A 23,883-nucleotide genomic window follows, 5' to 3' on the forward strand; every position below is an offset into this window, starting at 1 on the left:
AACATAAACATGAAAAAAGTGTACAAAAAATGAATATTGTGCATAAATCACATTTAATTCACATAGACCATGCTTTGCAAGCAGAAATTATGAATAATATGCGCAAAACATCTTTAAGGAACACAACCATGATTTGTGTGCATTGTGTCCAAAAATCATGATTTGCGCACATAAAAGTTGTTCACATAAAACCTGAGTTAGGAGCACAAGTTATGCTCCTAAAAGTTCTGCTCAAAAAACTTCATTTAAGAGCATAAAATTATTATGTTTACACAGTTAAATACCGAGTATAGGATCTGGACACCTCAAACTCCAGGTTCAGCCCCTACTCCTCTAACACTAGCCCCAGAAGCTTTACTCCACCTCTCACCAGGAGTTACACTTCCAGCATTAAGAATATATGAGTTCTGAATTTGCATCTCTTTGCATTAGGGAGCAATGCCGTGATTAACCTGGGATTTGCACAGAGGAGCATTAAGTTTTGCACACATTTTTATTCAGTCTTGTGTACACACTTCTTTGTGTGTAAAACTCCTTGCTACATCAAAGGCAAAGCAGCCAAAAATCATATCTCCTTTCACCTCTAGATACTTGACCATATGTTCTGACCCATATCGCTTTATTTTCATTAAAAAGAACTTAAAGATGTGCCGATATTATCCAAGTTCAGGAGAATATAGGTGGCTGCCATCCTAAGAAGCAACAGTAGTCAGAGAGAGAGAGAGAGAGAGAGTCTGTAGTGAGAGAGAGAGAAATGGAGAAAGGGAGAGGGAAGGAGGAACTATTAGGTATTCACTCATACACACCAACACAGTCATTCACATGCTTTCTTCTCTCTTCCTTTAGTACTGTGCACTGCTCCTTTTCTGCTTAGAAATAATTTTGCATCGCATCTGGTGATATGAGTCAGGCTATAGGGTCAGATATCTATGTAAAGATAGTAGGATGCATGGTTTTTGTCTACTCAGTTTCTAGCTGCCACACTTAAAATCTGAAAGCCTTAACTGGCTTTATTATAATATTTTATCATTAGGTAAGAGAACTGCAATGAGAAAGTAGTAAATGGACTACTACTAAAAGAAGCAGCAGGAATTGCCTGATAATAGAATGGGGAAAAACAACCTTTCTGGCCCTAAGTGTTACGTTTTCTAAGAAATAACTGGTACATTTTCAAAACCCAGCACTTGCAAATACCGGGAGAAACGCGTGCGGCCGGGTCAAGAGCGTGCCGAGCACATTTTCAAAACAGCCCCGCTACGCGCATATCTCCTGGTACACACAGAATGCAGGGCTGATGAAAAGGGGTGGGGTATGGGCGGGTGGGGGCAGGGCAGGGATCCGGCTTTGACAGCGTCATTTTACGCTGTCCTGGTGAAGGACGCGCCAGCAGCTGGCCGGCGCAGGCAACTTACTTCTGCTCAAAGGAGCAGGTAAGTTTTGAAACAAAAAAAAAAATAGGGTAGGGTGGTTTTAGGGGTCGGGTGGAGAGGGGAAAAGGGAGGAAGGTGAGTTGGGAGATAGGGAAGTTCCCTCCCAGTCTGTTTCTTAATTGGAGCCGACTGGGAGGGAACTGGGCAAAGGCCCGATCGCGTCGCCGCTCGTGAGTTAAAAAAAATCCCCCCCTGCGCTCGCGAGTGGGCACCCGCGCGCACGTGCCGATACAAAATCAGGTGCACATGTGCAATCGGGTATTAGATTTTATAATATGCACGCGGCGACGCGCGCATGTTATACAGTCGGCGCGTCCATGTGTGCATTCCAGGAACCCCACACACACACACACGGACGCCTACGCGGGCCTTTAAACATTTACCAAAGTTACTACCTGTTATTACATCTAAGAGACCAGCAATCCATTTATATTTCAAGAGCCTTTTCTTGAGTGGGCCAAAGTAACCTTATTGCTATTTTTCTTGGGGCACATTAATATTGTTCAATGATGTGCACTGGGAGTATAACCTACCAAACCTACATTAGGTACCAGTTTAGTATTTGCAAGTAATTATACCCAGACTTTACTAGACATTGGAAACTTGAAATGAGCTGGGCCACCGGGGACATACAATATTGATCTGAGGAGAGAGATGAACATGTGAAAATAGAAAATATCACTGGACTGGGCATCATGGTGCATTCATAGTAAAGTTGAAAAGTGTCTAGAAATTGTCACAATGTCTTATAGTTCTACCTGTTAATGATTTTACTTAATACAGTTTGTAACTAATTCGTATTTATTCACTTTATAAACCATTGCAGTATTTAGTGCTTTTCAACTCTAGGGGGGTTATTTACTAAAGGTTTTCTCCCATTCTATGTCTATGGGAAAAATGCTTAGAAAATGACCCCCCCCCAGGTTGGAAAGCATTAATGTAGTAGTTAAATCCATACGTCCATCCAGAGGTAAGATAGCTTGTCTGCCAGTAAACCAATATGGGTGAATTTGGAGGTAGAAAAGGGGGATGTCAGTCACAGGATTGACATGTACCGTGCTGAAAAAAACCTTGTCCTCATATGAGTGAAATAATTTTAGCTAAGTTGAAAAATGCTCTAAATCTATGCATGTAGAGGTATGCACACTGATTTTTTTCTTTTTTTTCCATTTTAGAGCAGTTGGGGGAGTTCTGCTATTTTGTTTTGTTTTATTTTTTTATTTTATTTTATTCATTTTATAATTAAGTTGTCCTTTGAGGCAATAGGGTTTTAACTTTTAACAGGTTCATTCTTGTTATTTATGTGCGAAAACTTAATCATATCCCTATATAGATTTTATTATGGTGATTGGAAAATATATTTTTTAAATATTTATTTACTTCATTTATGCAGATTAAACTATATCTAAATGATATCTTCTGATGAAATATATGTTTCAGGTCCTCCAGGTCCCCCAGGAGGTGTGAGAGTAGAAGATATTAAAGATTCTTCTGTTATATTAACATGGAGTAGTGGAACAGACAATCATAATCCTATATCTAAGTACACTATCCAGGCAAAGAACATCTTATCTGAAGATTGGAGAGATGTCAAGACAGGTATGTCTTTATACTAGGAATAATAAAAATAATGCACAGTTTTATGACAACCAAATGGCAATCTCAATATTAAAGAACATTTCAAATAATATTTTATATCCACCAAAGACAAAGGACATGTAAAAATTAATGTACAGTTATGTGCTATGAAATGAAATAACCCAGGTGAAAATCTCTTACAACTGTTAGGGTTATTCATCAAAAGTAATAATGTAATCAAATTTAACATAAACACTAAAAAGAGAACATTAAGGAACACTTAATTTATTTATAACACTTTATTTATAAAGAAGGAGACTATAACAAGGTCATTTCAACGACCTTGTTATATTGTAAATTTTTGCCTCTTCTGCACTGGTTAAAAGAACAAAGTTATTACACACCCCTGTTATTTGTAAACCGGCATGATATGATTGTATCTTGAATGCCGGTATAGAAAAGCCTTAAATAAATAAATAAATAAATAAGAACATTAGAACTTAAGAAATTGCCATACTGGGTCAGACCAGTGGTATATCAAGCCCAGCATCCTGTTTCTAACAGTGGCCAATCCAGGCTACAAGTACCTGGCAAGTACCCAAACACTAATAAGATCCCATGCTACTGATGCCAGTAATAGCAGTGGCTATTGCCTATATCAACTTGATTAACAGCAGTTAATGGACTTCTCTCCCAAAAACTTATCCAAACCTTTTTAAAACCCAGCTATACTAACTGCACTAACCACATCCTCTGGCAACAAATTCCAGAGCTTAATTGTGCTTTGAGTGAAAAATAATTTTCTCTGATTAGTCTTAAATGTGCTACTTGCTAACTTCATGGAGTGCCCCCTAGTCATTTTATTATCCGAAAGAGTAAATAACCGATTTAAATCTACCCATTCTAGACCTCACATGATTTTAAAGACCTCTATCATATCCCCCCTCAGCCGTCTCTTCTCCAAGCTCAACAGCCCCTAACCTCTTTAGTCTTTCCTCATTGGAAAGCTATACCCTTTGGTTGCCATTCTCTGTACCTTCTCCAGTGCAACTATATCTTTTTTGAGATGCAGTGACCAGAACTATACACAGTACTCAAGGTGCGGTCTCACCATGGAGCGATACAGAGTCATTATGACATCCTCTGTTTTATTCACCATTCCCTTTCTAATAATTCCTAACATTCTGTTTGCTTTTATGACTGTAGCAGCACACTGAGCTGAACATTTCAATGTATTATCCATTGTGACTCCTAGATCTTTTTCCTGGGTGGTAGCTTCTAATATGGAACCTAACATCGTGTAACTACAGCATGGATTATTTTTCCCTATATGCATGTAATTGATATGCCTTCCTCCCACCTTTCTTAATGCATGGAATACTTCTGGGTTGTGCTTCTAAGATTGTATTTTTAAACATTGTCCACACCTGTTGTACACTTTTAAACCTTTGCAGCTGCACCTTTCAGTTTTTTTTCTAATATCCTCATTTTATCAAAGTTTCCCTTTTGAAAATTTATTTTTAGAGCTGTAGATTTACATATTGTTCCCCCTTCCAGTTATTAGTTCAAATTTGATAATGTTATGATCACTATTGCCAAGGGCCCCACCACCATTACCTCTCTGGCTAAATCCTTCATTCCACTAAGAATTAAATCTAAAATAGCTCCCTCTTTCATTGGTTCCTGATCCAATTACTCCATAAAGCAGTTGTTTATTCCATCCAGGAATTTTATGTCTCTAGCATGTCCTGATGTTACATTTACCCAGTCAGTATTGAAGTAATTGAATTCTCCCATTATTAATGCACTGCCAAATTGGTTAGCTTCCCTCATCTCTCAGCATTTCCTCATCTGTCTAATCATTTTGGCTAGGTGGACGATAGTATACTCTTATCACTATACGCTTACCCAACACACATGGGATTTCTACCCATATAGATTCTACTGAGCATTTAGTCTCTTGTATGATCTTTATCCCTTTGGACTCTATACCCTCCCAGACAAAAAGTGCTACACCCCCACCATGTTGATCCTCCCTATCATTACGGTATAATTTGTACCCTAATATAGCACTGTCCCATTGGTAATATAGCACTGTCCCATTGGTAATATAGCACTGTCCCATTGGTTATCCTCCTTCCACCAAGTCTCTGTGTTGCCAATTATGTCTTTGTCACTTTGTCATCATTCACTGCTATACATTCTAACTCTCCCATCTTACGTCTTTGACTTCTGGCATTGGCATATAGACATTTCAAAGTGCATTTTTTATTGATATTAACAATATTCTTTTCAGTTGATATGCATAATTTGGAATTCTTAAGCTCAGGTGATTCTTTACTTATAGGCACAAGGGCTACTTTTGTTTTTATTGGAACCTCTCTGTTGGGATGCCCTAACTCTCCTGTTTCATTAGTATCCTTCAAAGTTACATTCCTCCGAACCATGCACTGTTGAGTGACTGTCTGCTTTCCCACTTGTTCTAGTTTAAGGGCTGCTCTGTCTCCTTTTTGAAAGTTAGTGCCAGCAGCCTGGTTCCATTCTGGTTAAGGTGGAGCCTGTCTTTTTGGAAAAGTCTCCCCCTGTTACACTCGCTGCCTGCGGCAGCCCTGCAGTACAGTCCTCTCACCTCTCTACACAAGCTTTAGGCTCCAGCTCCTCGTCGCTGGCGGCAGTAGGCTGCCAGTCTCGACCTCGGACTCCTGCCAGCACCTCCAGCCCTGCTCCACTTCCCGGGACCTCCAGCCAGGATGCCTCCACTCCTCAAGCCTCTCCGCAGGCCTCACAGAGACACACCGCCAGCAGCGACTTAGCCTCAGACTCTCTTGAGTCCAGAGATCCATGTTGCTTGCTACACCGTCCAAGTGCCGCCCGCTTCTACTCAAGTTTGACAGTGATGCCTCTGTCCCTATCCTCTGGACACAGACTATTAAGGCTTCGGCCTTTCTTTGCTCAGGCACCTTCAGTATCCTCCTGTTCCCTGGTGCTTGCGTTTCAGTTCCGCATCCTGACTGGGATAGGATCACACCACCTGCTGGCTGCTGTCTCTGGGCTGAACCAGCTACTACTGATACTCAACCTTGAGGCCTGCCTAAGTCCTGCTGGCCCTGGCACCCGAAGGCTCAACCCTAGGGGAAAGTGGGCTGGTATAGGTGTGAAGCTCCAGTGACCTCCAGCTTCAGCCCACTCTACCTGCTGATGGTGGGGACCCATAGGTCCTCGCCTATGGGTTGCATCAATCCCACCTCAGCCCAAGGATCCACCTCCTACGCAACACCCCCTTCCCCAAAAGGTTGTCCAGTTCCTTACAAAACTGAATCCTTCTTCCCTGCACCATTGTCTCATCCATGCATTGAGACGCCGGAGCTCTGCCTGCCTCTGGGGACATGCACGTGGAACAGGGAGCATTTCAGAAAATGCCACCCTGGAGGTTCTGGATTTCAGCTTTCTACCTAAAATCCTAAATTTGGCTTTCAGAACCTCCCTCCCACATTTTCCTATGTCGTTGGTGCCCACATGTACCACAATAGCTGGCTCCTCCCCAGCACTGTCTATAATCCTATCTAGGTGATGTGTGAGGTTCGCTACCTTCGCACCAGGCAGGCAAGTTATGAGGTGGTCCTCACATCTACCAGCCAGCCAGCTATCTACTTTTCTAATAATCAAATCCCCAACTACGATGGATGACCTAACCCATCCCTCCTGGGCAGTAGTCCTGGGAAACTTGTCCTCATTGCAAAAGGAATACGCATCACCTGGAGAGCAGGTCCTTGTTACAGGTTCACTTCCTGCTACATCAGGGTAATGCTGTCCCACTGGAAGACCTTTCTGATCCAAGGCAGCACCGGGGCTGCAAGACTGGATTTGGGACTTGGCTACTATTCCCCTGAAGGTCTCATCAATGTACCTCTCTGTCTGTCTTAGCTTCTCCAGGTCTGCTACTCTAGCCTCCAGAGATCAGATTCGTTCTCTGAGAGCCAGGAGCTCTTTGCACCAGATGCACACAAGATCTCTCACCGGTGGGTAAAAAATCATACATGTGACACTCGATGCAAAAGACTGGAAAGCCCTCCTGTTGCTGCTGGATTGCTGCCTTCATCTTAATTTTGTTGAGCTCCTAGTTAAGTTTAGTTTGCTAACGGAGTAGGAATTAGAGTACTTTAAATTTATAGGTGTATTCACTAATTAATCTGCTAGTGACCTAGAAGAGGATATTTAAACTCTCAATAAGGGCTGGTGCAATAGTATGATTTAGAAAAGAGCTTGATAGATTTTTACTGAGAAAGTGTCTTTTGCCTAAAAATCAAGGCTTGAGCTAGGAGTGGGTGGGAGGGAAAGACAGACACTAGAATTAACCCCCTCTGGCTTGCTTATTATTTCAGAAACACACAAACTGTAAAGAATATATCCCACTATTAAACCTCTCTCCAAACTTTAAGTCCAAGAATTTCCAAAACTATACTTACCAATCCTCTTCAACCAACATTAATTTGATCTTCACTCAAAGGATTGAGAGGTTTGAAATTTGCTCGCCGCTAGGCACGCACTTCCGGTCCTCTTCTACTGCATAGGGTGTGGGTCCTCTGGAAGCTGGGGCTGTAGAATTCGAAACCTGGATCACTTGCTGTCATCTCTGGAGTCCTCTCCTCAGAGATGCTGGGAACAGTATGCAGATGAGCCTTCCGGTCCTCTTCCACTACAAAGGGTGCAAAGCCTTTGGAAGCTGGGGCTGTGGAGTTTGAAACCTGGATCGCTTGCTGTGACTTCTGGAGTCCTCTCCCGGGGGATGCTGGGAGCAGTATGCGGATGAGCCTTCTAGTCCTCTTTTTACTTGATGGGCTAGTGCTATGTCATCAAAATGCTCAGCTAGTTATCAAGGAAACAAAAGAGACAAAAAAGAAAAAAAGCACAATTACCTCAGCTTCTTTCTTGTGTACTCAAGCTGAGGCTCTGGCTACACCTTTGAAAGATTCACTCATTTCAGCTCGGTAGGGCAAACAAAAACTCTCTCTTGCCTACCTCAGACAGTCCCTTTCAGTCACCGTTCTCCTGTTTTCTCAGTTGCGCTTTCCTCTGAAGGCTTCTCTAGGAGGACTCCTCCAGGCCTCAGGTTTCCTACTTTTCAGCTCACAGCTGGGGCATGAGAGAAGTTCTGCCCCTGCCTGCCAATGAATTCCACCCTAAGTCTCTTCACTCTTTCTGCTTGCTTCCTGGTCCAGATACTGCCTGCACCTTTGAGTGATGAGAGCAAGATCTCCTCTGCTGCCTCTCTGTTTCTTTTCCAGGGTTTCCAAACTGGTAGGGGATGTAAATCCTATTGCATATCCATTTCAGTGTTCCTTTTTATTTTTGACTGTAGTTCCTCTATATCTTTTAAATCCCCTACTCCTGACAAGGCTTCCTTAACATTATTATTGTCTTAGCATCAACCCTTCTGTAATCTAGGAGCCTTGTTCTAGTATAGTTTGGTTCTGATCCAATGTTTGTATTAAATCACAGTTCCGTGATTACATAACCTTAGTGATTTATTTTATTTATTTATTGGATTTTCGCTGCTCCAGTTTTAGCTCAAAGCAATAATAATAGTCACTATAAAACAATAAACTAAAGCAGTTACAATTAAAAAAAACAGAAAAACGTGGGCCAGCTGTGGTGATCTCACAGGGGGTAATTTTCATAAGGATTTACACGTGTAAATGTAACTGCTATTGTAGCAATTTTCAAAAGCCATTTACTTGAGTAAAGTACACTTACGTGAGCAAATCCTATGGACAATTCAATGGCATATATTGTAGCAATTTTCAAAAACCCACTTACACGAGTAAAGTGCATTTACTCGAGTAAAATCCAGTTTTAAGTGAGTAAATGCTTTTTAAAATCAGGCCCACAGTGCGTAAGATCAGAACAGCCAAAATGTGAGTTTTAAATATACTCTGCAAAGAAGTATAAGGGTTAGGAGAACTTTGAAATGACATATCTGAAATTAGAATCTGTTCTGCAAGTAACTATATACCTCCATTGTGATACTCTGTGATGATTATTCAGGGTTAGCATGCTACATTGCTGACATTTATGATACATTTCCTTTTTTATATTCCTTATAAATGTAAAGAATTAGTTTATTCTTATCTCTCCAAAAATGTGCTGTTTGATTTGTAGATGGTGGGCAAATAACAAGCTGTAGGTGATTCTGCTGTGGCCATGATATTTGAGGTCATGTGATGATGCAAAATGTTCCAATACCTTCCCCTGAAAAAAAATCATTCTCGTATGGTATAGTGTACTTGTGGCATTACTAAAAGTCCAGCTGTCCTTTCCATTAAGGGGAATTGTTAGGGAGAGGTCTTTTTTAAACATGTGGTGTCTGTAAATGGTTATTATGACTTAGCAGTGCCAAGATTGAATTGCTAGGTCTTAAAGAAATTTCAGCTCATAAAGCGGTACTAGGGATTTGTTCTGTGAATTTTAAATAATCTCCAAGTCTCCTGTTTACCTCATTAAGGCACTCACACTAGAATTTCCTTTTTGTGTGGCTGTAAATGGGTTTGCAGGAAAACCATCAAAACCTGCAATCATTTTCCAGTCACATAACTCCAGCTAATTGCACTGTATATTTCTAGGTTGGCTTCAGCCCAAGAGAAAATATGCAGTAAACCCCGCCTGAAGGCATAAAAACAGCAGTGATGGCATTTAAAAAAAAAAAAACAGAATTGCTTTTGAAATAATATTCATATTTTATAACCAATATTTGTTTATCATGCAGAGCCTTCAAAAATTGAAGGAAACATGGAAAGGGCTAAGGTGGTGGATTTAACTCCTTGGATGGAATATGAATTCCGAGTAATAGCAACAAATACTTTGGGAACAGGAGACCCCAGTTTGCCGTCACCAAGAATTAAAACTGAGGGTGCTGGTATGTACAATGCAGTGCTCACATGGCAACTAGTTTTACTATTTACTTAGAACTGTGGCTATTTTTCTGTTTTACATTTTTGCATACTTCAGATTTGTTGCAAACTGTAGAAACCCAGCCCTTCCCATCTGGCATAACTCTTTTAGCTGCATCCCCAGTGGCCTATGGAAGTTGGGGAAGGCTGGGGAGGGGTCATACCCCTGGGCATCAGGCTGTGAGAGAGAGTGCTGACCAGTCTGGGTGTAGCCATCAATAAATAATGCTCACGCTGCTCAGGGGGTGTGAATATGCATTGTAGGGCTGGTGCTTCCATTAGGTACACCAGATGTCACTTGGTGCGCCAAGATTTTGGAGGGCAGCAAAATCCTGCCAGCCTGAGGTCCAGAGGGATGCTATATCAGAGGCAATACCATCAAAAAAGGAAGCACTGTGCAGGAGCCACTGCAGCCAGTAGTTAAATTTGGGGAGGGACTGAATGACCAATGATTCTCCTAGGGCATCAGATATGCTTGCACCGGCCCTGCATACATGGGAAATTTAACCCATGCCCTCCTGTTCTCTGCAGGCTGCCTGGGAGGGGGAGAAATAACAAGAAGGAAGAGGCTAGATTAGGAAGCAGAATATTTCTTCCTTTCTTTGCTCTTCCCTGTCCATTCAAAACTCCCCCTGCCCCACCCCCCTGCAGCAGGGAACAGGAGGGGAAGAGAAGCAACAGGAAGAGAAGGGTTAGATTAGGGAGCAGAGTGGTTCTTCTCTTGCCCAGTAGACATGCTGAATGGCTGCATGGCCTCATACATCAATACATCACCTCTACACGAGGTGGTAGACAGTGTAATGTAATAAGACCAAAGTGACATATTTATGCGTTCATGGGCAAAATGCTAAGTAAATGACCCCCTTGATATAATAAAAGAGAATATAGAAAAAAACTAAGTACATTTTTAAATGGGTGATGTGTGGATAATTAGCATATATGCGTGTAAGTAGCTTGTATTCACCTGTATTTTCGGTTTCACATGCGCATTTACTGGCACAAAAGATGGGAGGTCTAAGGCATTCTAGGGCAGGTCCAGAGGTACGCATGGAAGTTGCTATTCTATAAGAGATTTACATGAAGTCATTAGCCAATTTATTCACATACTTTTATATCTGCTAATTGACTAGTGCAAGTGATATTGGACTTGTCTGTTCTCTGTTATTTTTGGGTGGGAGATCTGGACAGACTGGGGAGGAGTTCAGGGTAAACTACGGGAGGAATTAATTGAACTGGAGATGAACTAGGTGACCTGGCAGAGATATCAGCAAACTGGTGATTTCAAATACATGTACATATTTTAAAATATGTCTGCCTATGTGTACATGTAATATTTTTTTCCGTGAATAAAATATATGCACATGTTTATAAAATAGGTAGAGAAAGTGCATACTTTCCATGCATTGTAAATATTCACAAATACTGAAACATTTGCATACTTTCAGAGAGCTATGCAGTATTTTATAAACTGTTCAGTTCCTGCTGCACAATTTATAAAATACTTGAGTAAATTTCTGTGCAGCCACCTACATGCATAAATGCTCTACTGCATATAGGTTTGAATGTTATACTCTAAAAAGAAACATTGTCTTGTTGTCTCCATAATAACAAATGTTCACATTTTACATAATAATTGAAAAGTATATGTCTAGGCTAGTCTACACATTCTTAAAGCTATTAAAGATCATTATTAATACAATCATATGAACCTTATGCATTGGAACTGCTAATAAATATGAGTAAATAGACCCGCTGCTAAGAGAAATAAATTATTGAAACTAGGGGTGTGCATTCGTTCCCTACGAATTGGGAATCCGCAACGTATAGGGCCCTATTCATTGTATTCGTGGAGAAGCGAAACGTATTGCGATTCCCCACGAATACAACTAATCTTTGCCGAATTATTTGGCCACCTAAAGGAGCCAATTTAAACAAACCCCCCACCTTCCTGACCTCCCCCAAGACTTACCAAAACTCCCTGTTGGTCCAGCGGGGGGTCCGGGAGCCATCCCCTGCACTCACACCCTCGGCTGCTGGTTTCAAAATGGCGCAAATAGCCTTTGACCTACTATGTCACAGGGGCCAGTGCCATTGGTCAGCCCCTGTCACATGGCCATCGGCGCCATCTTGTGCTCCTACCATGTGACAGGGGCTGACCAATGGCACTGGTAGCCCCTGTGACATAGTAAGGGAAAAGGCTATCGGCTCCATTTTGAATACTGGCAGCCGATGGCCGGAGTGCAGGAGGTCACTCCTGGACCCCTGCTGGACTTTTTGGCAAGTCTTGTGGGGGTCAAGAGGGTCTCCCAAGACTTGCCAATGTCCCTGGTGGTCCAGCAGGGGTCCGGGAGCGATCTCCTGCACTCGGGCCATCGGCTGCCAGTAATCAAAATGGCGCCGATAGCCTTTGCCCTTACTATGTCACAGGGGCTACCGGTGCCATTGGTCAGCTCCTGTCACATGGTAGGAGCACAAGATGGTGCCGATGGCCATGTAACAGGGGCTGACCAATGGCACTGGTAGCCCCTGTGACATAGTAGGTCAAAGGCTATCGGCACCATTTTGAAACCGGCAGCCAATGGTGTGAGTGCAGGGGATGGCTCCTGGACCCCCCTGCTGGACCACCAGGGAGTTTTGGTAAGTCTTGGGGGGGGGTCAGGAGGGTGGGGGGTTGTAGTTAATTTGATTTTAGCGGGGAAACGAATAGGAATTAACGTATAAACGTATCGGGGGGCCCCCTTGCTGAATGCAACGTATCTGCCCCCCCCCCCCCCCCGACTAATACGAATCCCGAATGCAATGTATGGCGTCCCTCTGCACATCTCTAATTGAAACACATTTGTAATTATTTTTCTTGTTTCACTGTTCTAGCTCCTAATGTGGCTCCCTCCGATGTTGGAGGAGGAGGAGGAAGCAATCGTGAATTGATAATAACATGGACGGTAGGTTACATTAAATCTCATTAATGACATTCTATGCTTGGAAATAAAAGCTAACAAATAAAAACAAAAAAATAGCTATAAGGTGATATCTTTTTAATGGACTAACAATACATTTCTTGACCAGGTTTCAAGAGCTAAAACTCTCTTCTTTGGGTCAGAATTTTAATGAGCAAAAGATGACATTACCAGGAAATATACAATAGTGTGGTTGCAATAATAGGTATTACAATGATAGGGGGAAGAGGGAAGGAGTGAAGGAGATATGCTATGCTTGGTGCTGGTAAGTTCCTTTCTGACTTGCTGACTGGACATGTAGCACTTGCTAACCTTAAAGCACAGCATTGTATTAGCATTTGTATTAATTTCTGAATTGGACAGTAGGTTTATGTTTATTTTGTAAATAGCAGCCTAACCATATCCTGCTATGTTTAAAAGAAAATCTACTGAAATTTTACATAGATATTGGTCAGATACAGAAATTTATGTATTTAAAATTATTGTACACTATTATAGCAAGTCAATTGGTCTAGGCAGTGTACAAATACACATTGAATATTATATTGAGCATATAGATAAAATATTAAAACACTTAAAAGCATAGCAATAATAATATAAATTCTAAGAGTATTAAAAGCTTCTTGAAACAAAAATGTTTTCAGCTGCTTCTGAAAATATTTAATATCTGTCAGTAAGCACAGATATTGTGGTAAAGCATTCCACACTGTAGCACTAATTACAGGGATCGCTCTTGCATGAGTGTCAGCCAGCCTGGCTTGCTCTGCTGTCTCCTAATGTGGCTTTGTAAATAAACCCCCTAAGATAGGTGCTTCTGCTAAAACTCAGTGTCAAGTAGTTCATATTCAAAAGATTTGTCTCGGTATTTTTCAGACTTGACCAGACAAATCTTGCTGTTTCAATTTTACGCCCTGCTGACTGGCTAAATTTTGTCTGGGAGAGAATTGCACACACAAAAATGTAACCAGATAAAAAGAGTCACAAGGGAGAGGGGTACTTGGGCTGTGGTTTAATTGTAGCCACTCAGTACCGATACTCAGCTCTACGTTTTTGGCCAGAGATAAAGAAAAGCACAGACAGAAATACACACAAAAGGACACACAGAAATTGGTGCATAGCGTGAGGAACAAGGAAAGACTGACAGAAATTTAGTGTTCTCAGTTCTGGAGTTTTGAAAATTATTTATACCTACCAGGAGATTTTCTGAGAAAGAATTGAAAGCAGAATGAGACAGAGTAAAACTATTGTGAAAAAAAAAATCATATTTTTGGATTAAGAAATTTGTTCTAAAAGTTTGTGTTAATTATTTGAACTGAAACTTATTTATCTTTTTTTTTTTTCTGTTGGTGAATCCTGGCACCTGCAAGATAAAAGGAAAAATGTAAAGTTTGGAATTCTTTGAAAAAAAATGGAAAGGGGAAAAGAAAGTAGTTAATAGTAGAAGGCAACAGTTAAAGGATATATACTTACCTGTTAAATATTTCACTTGAAGTATTTAAAGGTATTTCTTGAAAGTATTTAAAGAAATTGTACTTGTTACCAAAATACATTTCTTCAATTTTTGTTCTCTTAAATATAAATTCTATTGAATTTGAGAATTTGAGTCGAGGAATGTATTGCTGTGAATTAAGAACTGATTAAATTTCAGAATTTCATCAGTTCTTATTTTTCTGCCACCAAATCGTATGGTACTTACCTCTCTTCCCTATCTCTAGGCAAATCATTTGTACTGTTGTTGTTTTTTTAATTCTTTTTATTGAGTCAATACACATAATAGTCCTAAACCATCAAAGCAACAGGATTAATAAAAAATACTCCTGAACTACAAGTATCAACTCAGAAATTCTTTCTTTAACAAATATGAACCCCCCCCCCTTCACACACACAATCATACTCAGTCAGACCCACTCACACTCCACTCATTAGTATATTAGAGCACTGCCCAGATCCTTGGCTAATACATCCATGGAATTTTAAAGGAATAATAAAACCTTATTTTGTCCCTTTGACCACAAATCAAACTATCCCTTTGTATAGAGGAATGACCTCTTAGTAGCAGCTTCCGTTTTCTGTATCATTTCCAACTGTGCATTCTGGTGCATTAGAATCCTACAGCTTCATTTTCACCCCCAGAACCCAAGAAATATAAGTTCTGTGAAGACTTTTAAATTGAATCTCCCTCATATAGGTTGAGACATAATGATGATATAACTTTGCAAAGGCCTGAAGCAGTAGAGATGTGAATCGGGTGCTGGAATCGGTTCCAGTTTTGGGATCGTGGACTCGCGCGAAATTCCGTTTCCAGCAGGTCCAGACGGTTTTTGTTTTTGGCTGTCCCGAGCCGAAAAATAAAAAAACACCCCGACCCTTTAAATATAATTATTTAGAATTCCCCACCCTCCCGACTCCCCCAAAACTTTCCTAAAGTACATGGTAGTCCAGCGGGGTTCCCGGGAATGATCTCCCGCTCTCAGGCCGTTGGCTGCCAGTAAACAAAATGGCGCTGATGGCCCTTTGCCCTTACCATGTGACAGGGGCTATCGGTGCCATTGGCCGACCCCTGTCACATGGTAGGAGAAAAATAGTGCAGGCCATCCATTGCTCCTACCATGTGATAGGGGCCGGCCAATGGCACTGATAGCCCCTGTCACATGGTAAGGGCAAAGGGCCATCTGTGCCAATTTGATTAGTGGCAGCCAACGGCCCGAGAGCAGGAGATTGCTCCTGCGACCTCCGCTGGACTACCAGGTACTTTAGGAAAGTTTTTGGGGGGTCGGAAGGTGGGGGATTGTTAATAGTTAGATCTAAAGGGTCGGGATGGGTTTGGGGGGTTTTTTCTGTATGCCCTTTCTTCCCCCCCCCCCCAAATGATAAGAAAACCCCATGAAAATTTTGTGGGGTTTTCCTATCATTTTTGGGGACCCCCGATACTTGACGGGTTAGAAAATATCGTACGATATTTTCATCCATCAAAAAAATGATGCACATCCCTGTGAAGCAGTAGCTCCTCCTGAATTATAACTCCCAGGTAGGGGCGGCTCAAGGCAATCTGCTGCCTGAGGCGAGGGATGCGATGGCACCCCCCTCTCCCCCTTTTCAACACACACCCCCACACATGCATGCACACATATAAACTCATTCACTTCTCTCCCTCTTCCATACAGACATGCATTCTCATTATCTCTTCTCATTAACCACAGGAGCCACCTCTTTCCCCAGGTCCATGGGACATGCATTCCACTTCCTCCTCCTCTTCTTCCAGAAGCGTCAGCCCGCTTTGTTTTATTTTCAGCGCGCGGCCCAATACTGTTGCTCCTCCTCCTGGGTCTTCAGTTTCCTGCAGAGGAAGGCGACGCTCCTGCTTGACTTTCTTGCTGCGCAGCACTGGGCTTCACGTTTTCTTCTGGGGGCATAGGTGCTGATGCTCCTCCTTCTTTGGGCTCCAGGCCCTTTCTCTTCCGGCCTCCTGCAGCGCCCTGCTCCAGGCCAATACCCGAAGTTTTCGGGTATTGGCCTGGAGTCCCAGCAATTCATTCAGAATTCTGGCGTCTCCAGGCCAAATCCGGAGACTTCCCAGGTATGAGCGTGAGGCAGCCACAGCAGGGGCAGGCAGTGTGAGGCAGATGCGACAGTGGCGTTCTGAGAGGGGCATTTTGTGCCGCCTGGAGCGGCTGCCTCACCCTGCTTCATTATAAAACCGCCCCTGCTCCCTCAGTCCTCACTCCACAACACCGCTAAGCATGAAATATGTGGAGTAGACAAGTTATTAATCAATTGTCTTGATTACTTGTATTGTTAAGAAGAAGGGTTCTTTTATTTGTAACTGCCACTGGAGAAAAAGGGAGGGAGGGAGGGAGATTATTAACTCTTGATAGTTGAAGAGTTTTCCCTTTCTTGCTCTGCCCTTGGGGGTTACAGTGACATTTGAAGAAACTAAAATTAATTTTATAAAAAAACATACAATGAATATTTTGTATGTATGGTGTATTTTCCTCTGATAGAAATACATACTTTTGGAGAGCCAGAAAGGAATCTGATAGTGGGTAGGAGACTGTTGTAAGTTAACTTTGGAAATAAAGAATATTTGAAAAATTACTATAATTTATGCAAAAGTGACAAAACTACCTTTTTTTCTTCTTCTGCATCTGTTTCCCACCCATGCTGGGTCTGCAGTCCTGGTCACCACAGTCCTCAATATCCTGATAAACATTATTTATCCACATCTTCTTAGGTTATCCTAAGACTTTTTCCTTCAATATGCATTTCCAGTACCTTAGATACCAATTTAGTTTTACTAACTTCTTTCTGATTGCATCACTTATTTGTTCATTTATACACATTTTTAAAGAAGCAGTTGTGGCTAGTGTTTCTTGGATCTGTTGCTTCCTGTTTTGCTTAAGAACATAAGAAATTGCCATACTGGGTCAGACCAAGGGTCCATTAAGCCCAGCATCCTGTTTCCAACAGAGACCAAACCAGGCTACAAGAACCTGCCAATTACCCAAACACTAAGAAGATCCCATGCTACTGATGCAATTAATAGCAGTGGCTATTCCCTAACTAAATTTGATTAATAGCCGTTAATGGACTTCTCCTCCAAGAACATCCAAACCTTTTTTGAACCCAGCTACACTAACTGCACTAACCACATCCTCTGGCAACAAATTCCAGAGCTTTATTGTGCGTTGAGTGAAAAATAATTTTCTCCGATTAGTCTTAAATGTGCTACTTGCTAACTTCATGGAATGCCCCCTAGTCCTTCTATTATTCAAAAGTGTAAATAACCGAGTCACATCTACTCGTTCAAGACCTCTCATGATCTTAAAGACCTCTGTCATATCCTCCCTCAGCCGTCTCTTCTCCAAGCTTTTATTTCTCAATCTCATTTCTTTTTTATCTTATTATCTTTAATTCTTAGAGTGCTATTCTTCCCTGAGTTTGCTCTCGGACTGTCCTGCCTCTATATCAGTGCAATGCCTAAATGGTAATTCTCATAAAAGGCAAACACATTAACAACCAGACTTACAGTACTTAGGGGCCTGTTAAATAAGATGTTTTAAACATGTGCTGTGGCGTACATTTTTGACATGCAGTAGTATCCTGCAGGGAATGTGGGATCTACTAAATCCCATATTCATGCTAGTAAATCTTGTTCCCGTTACCAGCAGCAATAACATATCCGTGCTAGCAACTGCATCACGGTGCATTGCTGGCCTCCCCCCAGACGTGCAGTCCTGAAAGGGTCACATACTCCTGAGTGTGATGTCCCCTGGAAGATAGCCACCCTCTCTCCCCTCCACATAGTAGCCAAACTCTACAGATTCAAAAGCCCTACCCCAGTTCAAAAACTCTAAAGCTTCTAATGGCTCTGGTACCCCCCAGATTTCCTTTACCCATGCCCACCTCCATTATCACAGACTAAAGGGCAAGGGTCCTCAAGGGCAGGAATAATATCAAGTTGCTCCTGTCCTGCGAGTGAAAAAAAAATTCAAAATGACGCTGACTGATCTACGTTATCCCTTTGCCCTGCCTGTAAGGGGCTAAAAGGCGCATTAGTTCAGTCAGCACCATTTTGAATTTCAGCAGTAGTCCAACAGGAGTAACTGTGCGTTGTTCCATCCCATGGGAATCCCTGCCCTTAGGTTTGTAATAGGAGGGGCTGGAGGAATTTTGTATTCTGGAGCTGGGGTGGAGTTTATTGACATGTTATTGGGGGTGGGGCTTCCTACCAGTGGGGTTGAATCTGTAAAGGTGAATAAAGTTTTGGAGGAGGGGGAGTGGCTATATTGTAGGGGACGCTGCACTCAGCGCTGTGTGCTGCTAATAAGTTCATAAAATGGTAGGCCCCAGAGAATCAGCAAACACATTAGCCTACCAATGCTCTCAGGGAATATTAATGTCACTTTTTGAAGTATAGCTAATTTTCATAGGTTATATCATGTTCCATGGTAAGCCTTTATATTATTAATGAAATTCTTTACATGTATTTACATGCAAAACAGCTCAATAATATTTGCCAAATGTATGCTCTCAAATTTCAGAGTTATTAATAATGCTTAAGAGCACGTTACCAATAACAGCAATTAATGTGTTTTTTTAAATTATCCATTTAATGCATGGTATCGTATTAATGCACTTTTGTAAATAGACCTCCTTAGATACATACATAAGAAGCAAACATTTTCCCCTTAGAGAAACATGGGGCAATTTTAAAACTGCCAGTACAGGTACAAAGTCTGTCGGTGCTTTTTACTTTGCACAAATTTGCAAAGGGAAAGTGAGCACTTACTTTCTCTTTAAAAATTACCCCCGGAGATAAATTTGTGAGGGGCAGATTTTCTGAGAGTAATTAAACACATACTTTTGCTATGGATTTCCAAAAACACGTGCATAATTGCAAACCCTCTCCAATCCCATGCCTCAGGAACACGTCGCCTTGCTGTAGGTAAAGTTACCCTTGTGCAGGAATTGAATATATAATTTAACTGCACACGGGGAGAGGAAATTTTCTAAAAGCAATTTTTGAGCAGTGTTTTGCCCATGGAAATGTCTTCAAAAATGACCCTGAAAGTGGTAAAACCCCTTCAATGTATGCCCATTAAGGGTGAAAGTGGTAAAAAGTGAAAAGTTTCCAAAAACTATGGGGGTAATTTTTAAACAGCCTGCAGGAATTTCCAATCAAACATGTGCAAACTGAGAGGCTGATCTAGATATTATCACAGGGTGCTGGTTTAATGTATCCCATGACTAGGATGTGACCTTATCACTAGTCTCTACGGGGGTCGCATAGGAAGTCAGCAAATGCACACCTCAGTTACATCAAAGTCCGAGCCTTTCAAAAACAATCCCACCAAAATTACACACGCCACAATTAGATCTGCTAATTAGTGCCGGATATTTTTTCAGGGGACATTAATCTGCATTTTTTGAACATGCAAACGTATGTTGATAAGTGCAGACCCCATCCCCACTCCCAGGAGCACCTCTGCTCACTGTGGGTAGACTTACACGCATACAGACAACATGCGCATAAGTCTGCCCCCACATCAGTCAATTCTGTGGGTAAGGCACTGGTTTACCCATGGAGAGGTCTTTGAAAATGACCCTCTCTCTATTTAAAGATCGATAGCTCCTGGGAAGAAAAATGGGGGATCTGACAAATGTCAAAATGTATTTATTTCTTTCAGACGCCTCCAGTGCTGCTTGAAAATGGATTTTGCTAGAATGGATCCTCTGGTGCCCTTTAAGTAATCCATAGAATGTTAGTTTATATAAAACTCAAGGCTGAAATAGATGTGTATATACATTTTCTTTCTTTTTATCTTTTTGTTGCTTCTGCAGCCTTTGTCCAGAGAGTACCACTATGGAAACAATTTTGGCTACGTAGTAGCCTTTAAGCCATCTGGTGAAAAAGAATGGAGAAAAGTTACGGTACCTAATTCTGAGATTGGAAGATATGTGCACAAAGACGACGCAATGAGCCCTTTAACAGAATTTCAAGTAAAAGTGAAGGCATACAACAACAAAGGAGATGGGCCATTCAGCACTACTGGTTTCATCTTTTCAGCGCAAGATGGTAAGAAAAATTAACAGTGAATAAAGCGACTGGCGGAAAACGAGTGAACAATGCAGTAAGAATATGAAAATGCATGTTCATAGAAACCACATGCATCGCCTGTTTAATCTTGGCATAATATAATCAGTAAGCAGAAGCTATTTTGGGGGTCTTATTTGTTTGGAGTTAGTAGAACCATGATTGATAGTTTTAGCTGATTTTTGCTGTGGGACATTGAAATGGTCGGCTAACGTTAACTGATGTTGTTTATATTTGTATGTTATGGCATCAGTGTGCACAACGATACACCTCCTGATCCAAAACATTTATGCAGACAAATTTCAAGCTCCTTCATTAGGAGCCAGATTTCAGAGGGAAAGTACACGTGTACTCTCCCTTTGAAACTTTTCCAGAGATGCAAAGGATAGATGATTTTGCACCTGTTTTTTCAATGAAATATCCTGTGTACATTTGAAAATCCAGTGTTGGGGTAATTTTCAAAAGGATTTTATACATTTAAAATTGGGTTTTACGCACATAAATGCACATTATGGGATAAATTTTTAAGTGGATGCACCAATTTTATAACATGCGTGCATCGCCACGAGCATGTTATTAAATCCGATACCCACGCACACAATTTTGTACATGTGCGTGGTGTCCATTCACGCGCAAGGCGGTGGTGGGGGGGGGATTTTTTAATTCATGTGCGGCGATGCAATCGGACCTTTGCCTAGTTTCCTATCCCCCTAATTCACCTTCTTCCCTTTTCCCCTCTCCACCCGACCCCTAAACCTACCCTAACTATTTTATTTGTTATGGTTACAAAACTTACCTGCTCCTTTGAAGGCTTCTGGCACGTGCTTCACCGGGACAGTGCAAAATGACACTGTCCTGGCCAGCCCCCTCCCTGCCTCCCTCCCCTCCCAGACCCCCACCTCTGGCCTGCCCCTTTTCAAAATCCCGGCTCTTCTGCGCATACCGACAGATATGCGTGTGGCCGTTTTGAAAATGCGCTCCTCACAGCCACACGCGTACCTGCCATGATTTCCGTGCACCGGGCTTTGAAAATCCCTCCATCTTTGCATAAGTGGTCTTTTGCTATGATATGTGCTATTGAATTGTCGGGAGGTTTTTACACGTGTAGATGCACTTTAAGAGGATAACTTTCAAACAGCTGCATGCATCATGTATTTGGGCACACAAAACTCTATGCCTATATTATATAACCTGTGCATTTCTGTTATTCTGATCCTATACGCATGCAAGCCATAACAAAAATTAACTAACAGAAGGTGAACCTATACGGGAAGTGTATCACCTGTGGACTTTTACCTGCTGCTGACAAGCAAATCTCAGGCCTTCCAGGAGGCACTCTTCATGGGTATTACCAGACAGCTCACTACATGCAAGAAGGGAGACTGCCCAAACAGGGACATCCAGTCTGCCACCGTACCAATGCCGCCTGACCCTGACAGCAGAAATTAGCACAGCTAAGAGCATTGCTTGTTCATTTGATGCATTGCCTCTAATCCCATATCTCTCTCCTGGCTCAGGTACTCCTGCCTCAGAGCCCAGGTAGACTAAGGCTTCCCTGAGTCCCTTCACAATCTTCAACTGTAGCTTTGGCTTTAGTTCAGGAACACTGCATTTTGAATGATCTTTCAGGGCATTCAAGAAGAGGTCTTGGGCCATATCTGATGTGTACCCTGTCCTTGCAAAAATGCTCCTAACATGTTGAACCCCCCCTTCCCGCACTGATGCATGTGAAGTTACCTATTTTTTGTTAAGCTTTAGCACCCACCACCCCCACAGCCGAGAATGTATGAATCAGCGAAGAGGGATTATCTCGGACTAAACAGACCTCGTGCTGGGAATCAAGCATGTAATGAGCATGATGTCATTCCTGATGTTGCTGATTAAGAGCCAGCTGGGAATGTCCCCTAGATCATTGCCTCCCAGGTGGCTGATGAATCCCTTGTGGGGGGGGGGGGGGGGGGTCAGACAGATCTGACCAGCTGATGACTCAGAAGAGGAATGAGCTGATCCCAACACATTCCTCTCCTGCCCAGCCATCGCACCATCACATCGCCAGATGCAAGGCCTAAGTGTGCACCCAGGGTATCTTTCCTTGACCGGTACTCTGCCCAAAACACAAATGAGCATCCTGCAATCCACACCATCTGTTGTTGCCAGTGAGTTCATAAAACAACATAAGGCTGTTAAAACTAACTACCCAAAGCCAAGTGAAAGCGGTACAGACAAACATGCTAGGGAACACATTGCCCAGGGGACCCATTCAACTGTCTGATATAAGACAAATATGCAGAAGAATGCTATCTGCTGATCCACTGAATGCTGGTGCCAGAAAGACTAGAAACAGCGGTGTTGAAGTTGGTTCCAATTCAGAACAACTCCAGCCGCAATTAAGGAGAACTTCAGTGTGGCATTAATTTGAAATCTGCTCAGCGGAAGCAGATTGGCATGCACCTGATACTAAACATCCCCAAATGGTCTAAGTATGGTATAGTACATGACATTCAGCTCCAGGCATGTGGGAAGTCCTGGAACAATGATCATGTCAATTAAGATACCCCCAGCTAGCTGGTCCATTTTGGACCTTTTAAGGTTTCACAACAGCTTGCCATCATGGACCAAGACATCAGCAAGTAGACCAAATCTCTCCTGCATGGAACTAGCCACCACTACTAGTTCCCTAACCTAGGAGTGACAAAGAAGGCAATAGTGAATGCAGCATGAAACAAGGTTAGTTCAAATGGGTCAGCTACTACTGATGGTAATATGTGCCACAACGCCAGCAGAAGTTGCGCCCATCTGGGATGAAAGGTTTTGACTTTGCACAGCTGGCCAATACATGCTTTACTGCAAACCCGCACTGGGTTAGGCCAACCCTGCGCTTTGGCAAAAAAGGTGAATCCCTTCAAATGGACTTGAGCACACCTCTAGATTTTCTATTCTGCATGGCTTGCACAACTATATAGTGCATGGGAATAGGACCACACCACCAGTCTGTGGTGACCAGATACTCCATGACAGCATTGTAATGCTTCTTATAAGTTTTTCAGGTGGACAGTGTGACAGATTGGCACAGCAAGTCAACTGCATCTTTGTTTCAAAAGTTCAAAGGTGCGATGGCACTGGGGTTCCAGTCTTCTTGACATCTGCTGCTAACCTCCTCAAGTCTTCCCACTTGCAATGAAAGACAATCAACAACCTTGTTGTGCAACCCTGGGATGTGCCTTGCCCATGCTGCTAAATTCAGTCCTAAGCATCTTAGGATCATTATTTGCATAAAATCAGGCACCAGTGCACATTTATCAGATTGATGATTAATGATCTCAACAACAGCCAGGGTGTCACACCAAAATATCATCCTCCTGTTGGCCAGGTGCTCA

At 42.1% G+C, this 23,883-nt stretch overlaps 1 protein-coding gene across 2 annotated transcripts in view; it reads left to right on the forward strand.

Annotated features, from left to right (window-relative positions):
* The window catches only part of CNTN1 (contactin 1), a 295,655-nt gene that overhangs the window by 180,450 nt on the left and 91,322 nt on the right, over positions 1–23,883 (forward strand). For both annotated transcript variants that reach the window (XM_029616197.1, XM_029616198.1), the window contains exons 14-17: positions 2,871–3,029; positions 9,772–9,921; positions 12,827–12,897; positions 20,254–20,488. In XM_029616197.1, coding sequence (XP_029472057.1) covers positions 2,871–3,029; positions 9,772–9,921; positions 12,827–12,897; positions 20,254–20,488 — 615 coding nt within the window. The remainder of the gene's footprint in view (positions 1–2,870; positions 3,030–9,771; positions 9,922–12,826; positions 12,898–20,253; positions 20,489–23,883) is intronic.

The sequence above is a fragment of the Rhinatrema bivittatum genome, chromosome 9 (assembly GCF_901001135.1).
Source record: "Rhinatrema bivittatum chromosome 9, aRhiBiv1.1, whole genome shotgun sequence".
NCBI classification, from domain to species: domain Eukaryota; kingdom Metazoa; phylum Chordata; class Amphibia; order Gymnophiona; family Rhinatrematidae; genus Rhinatrema; species Rhinatrema bivittatum.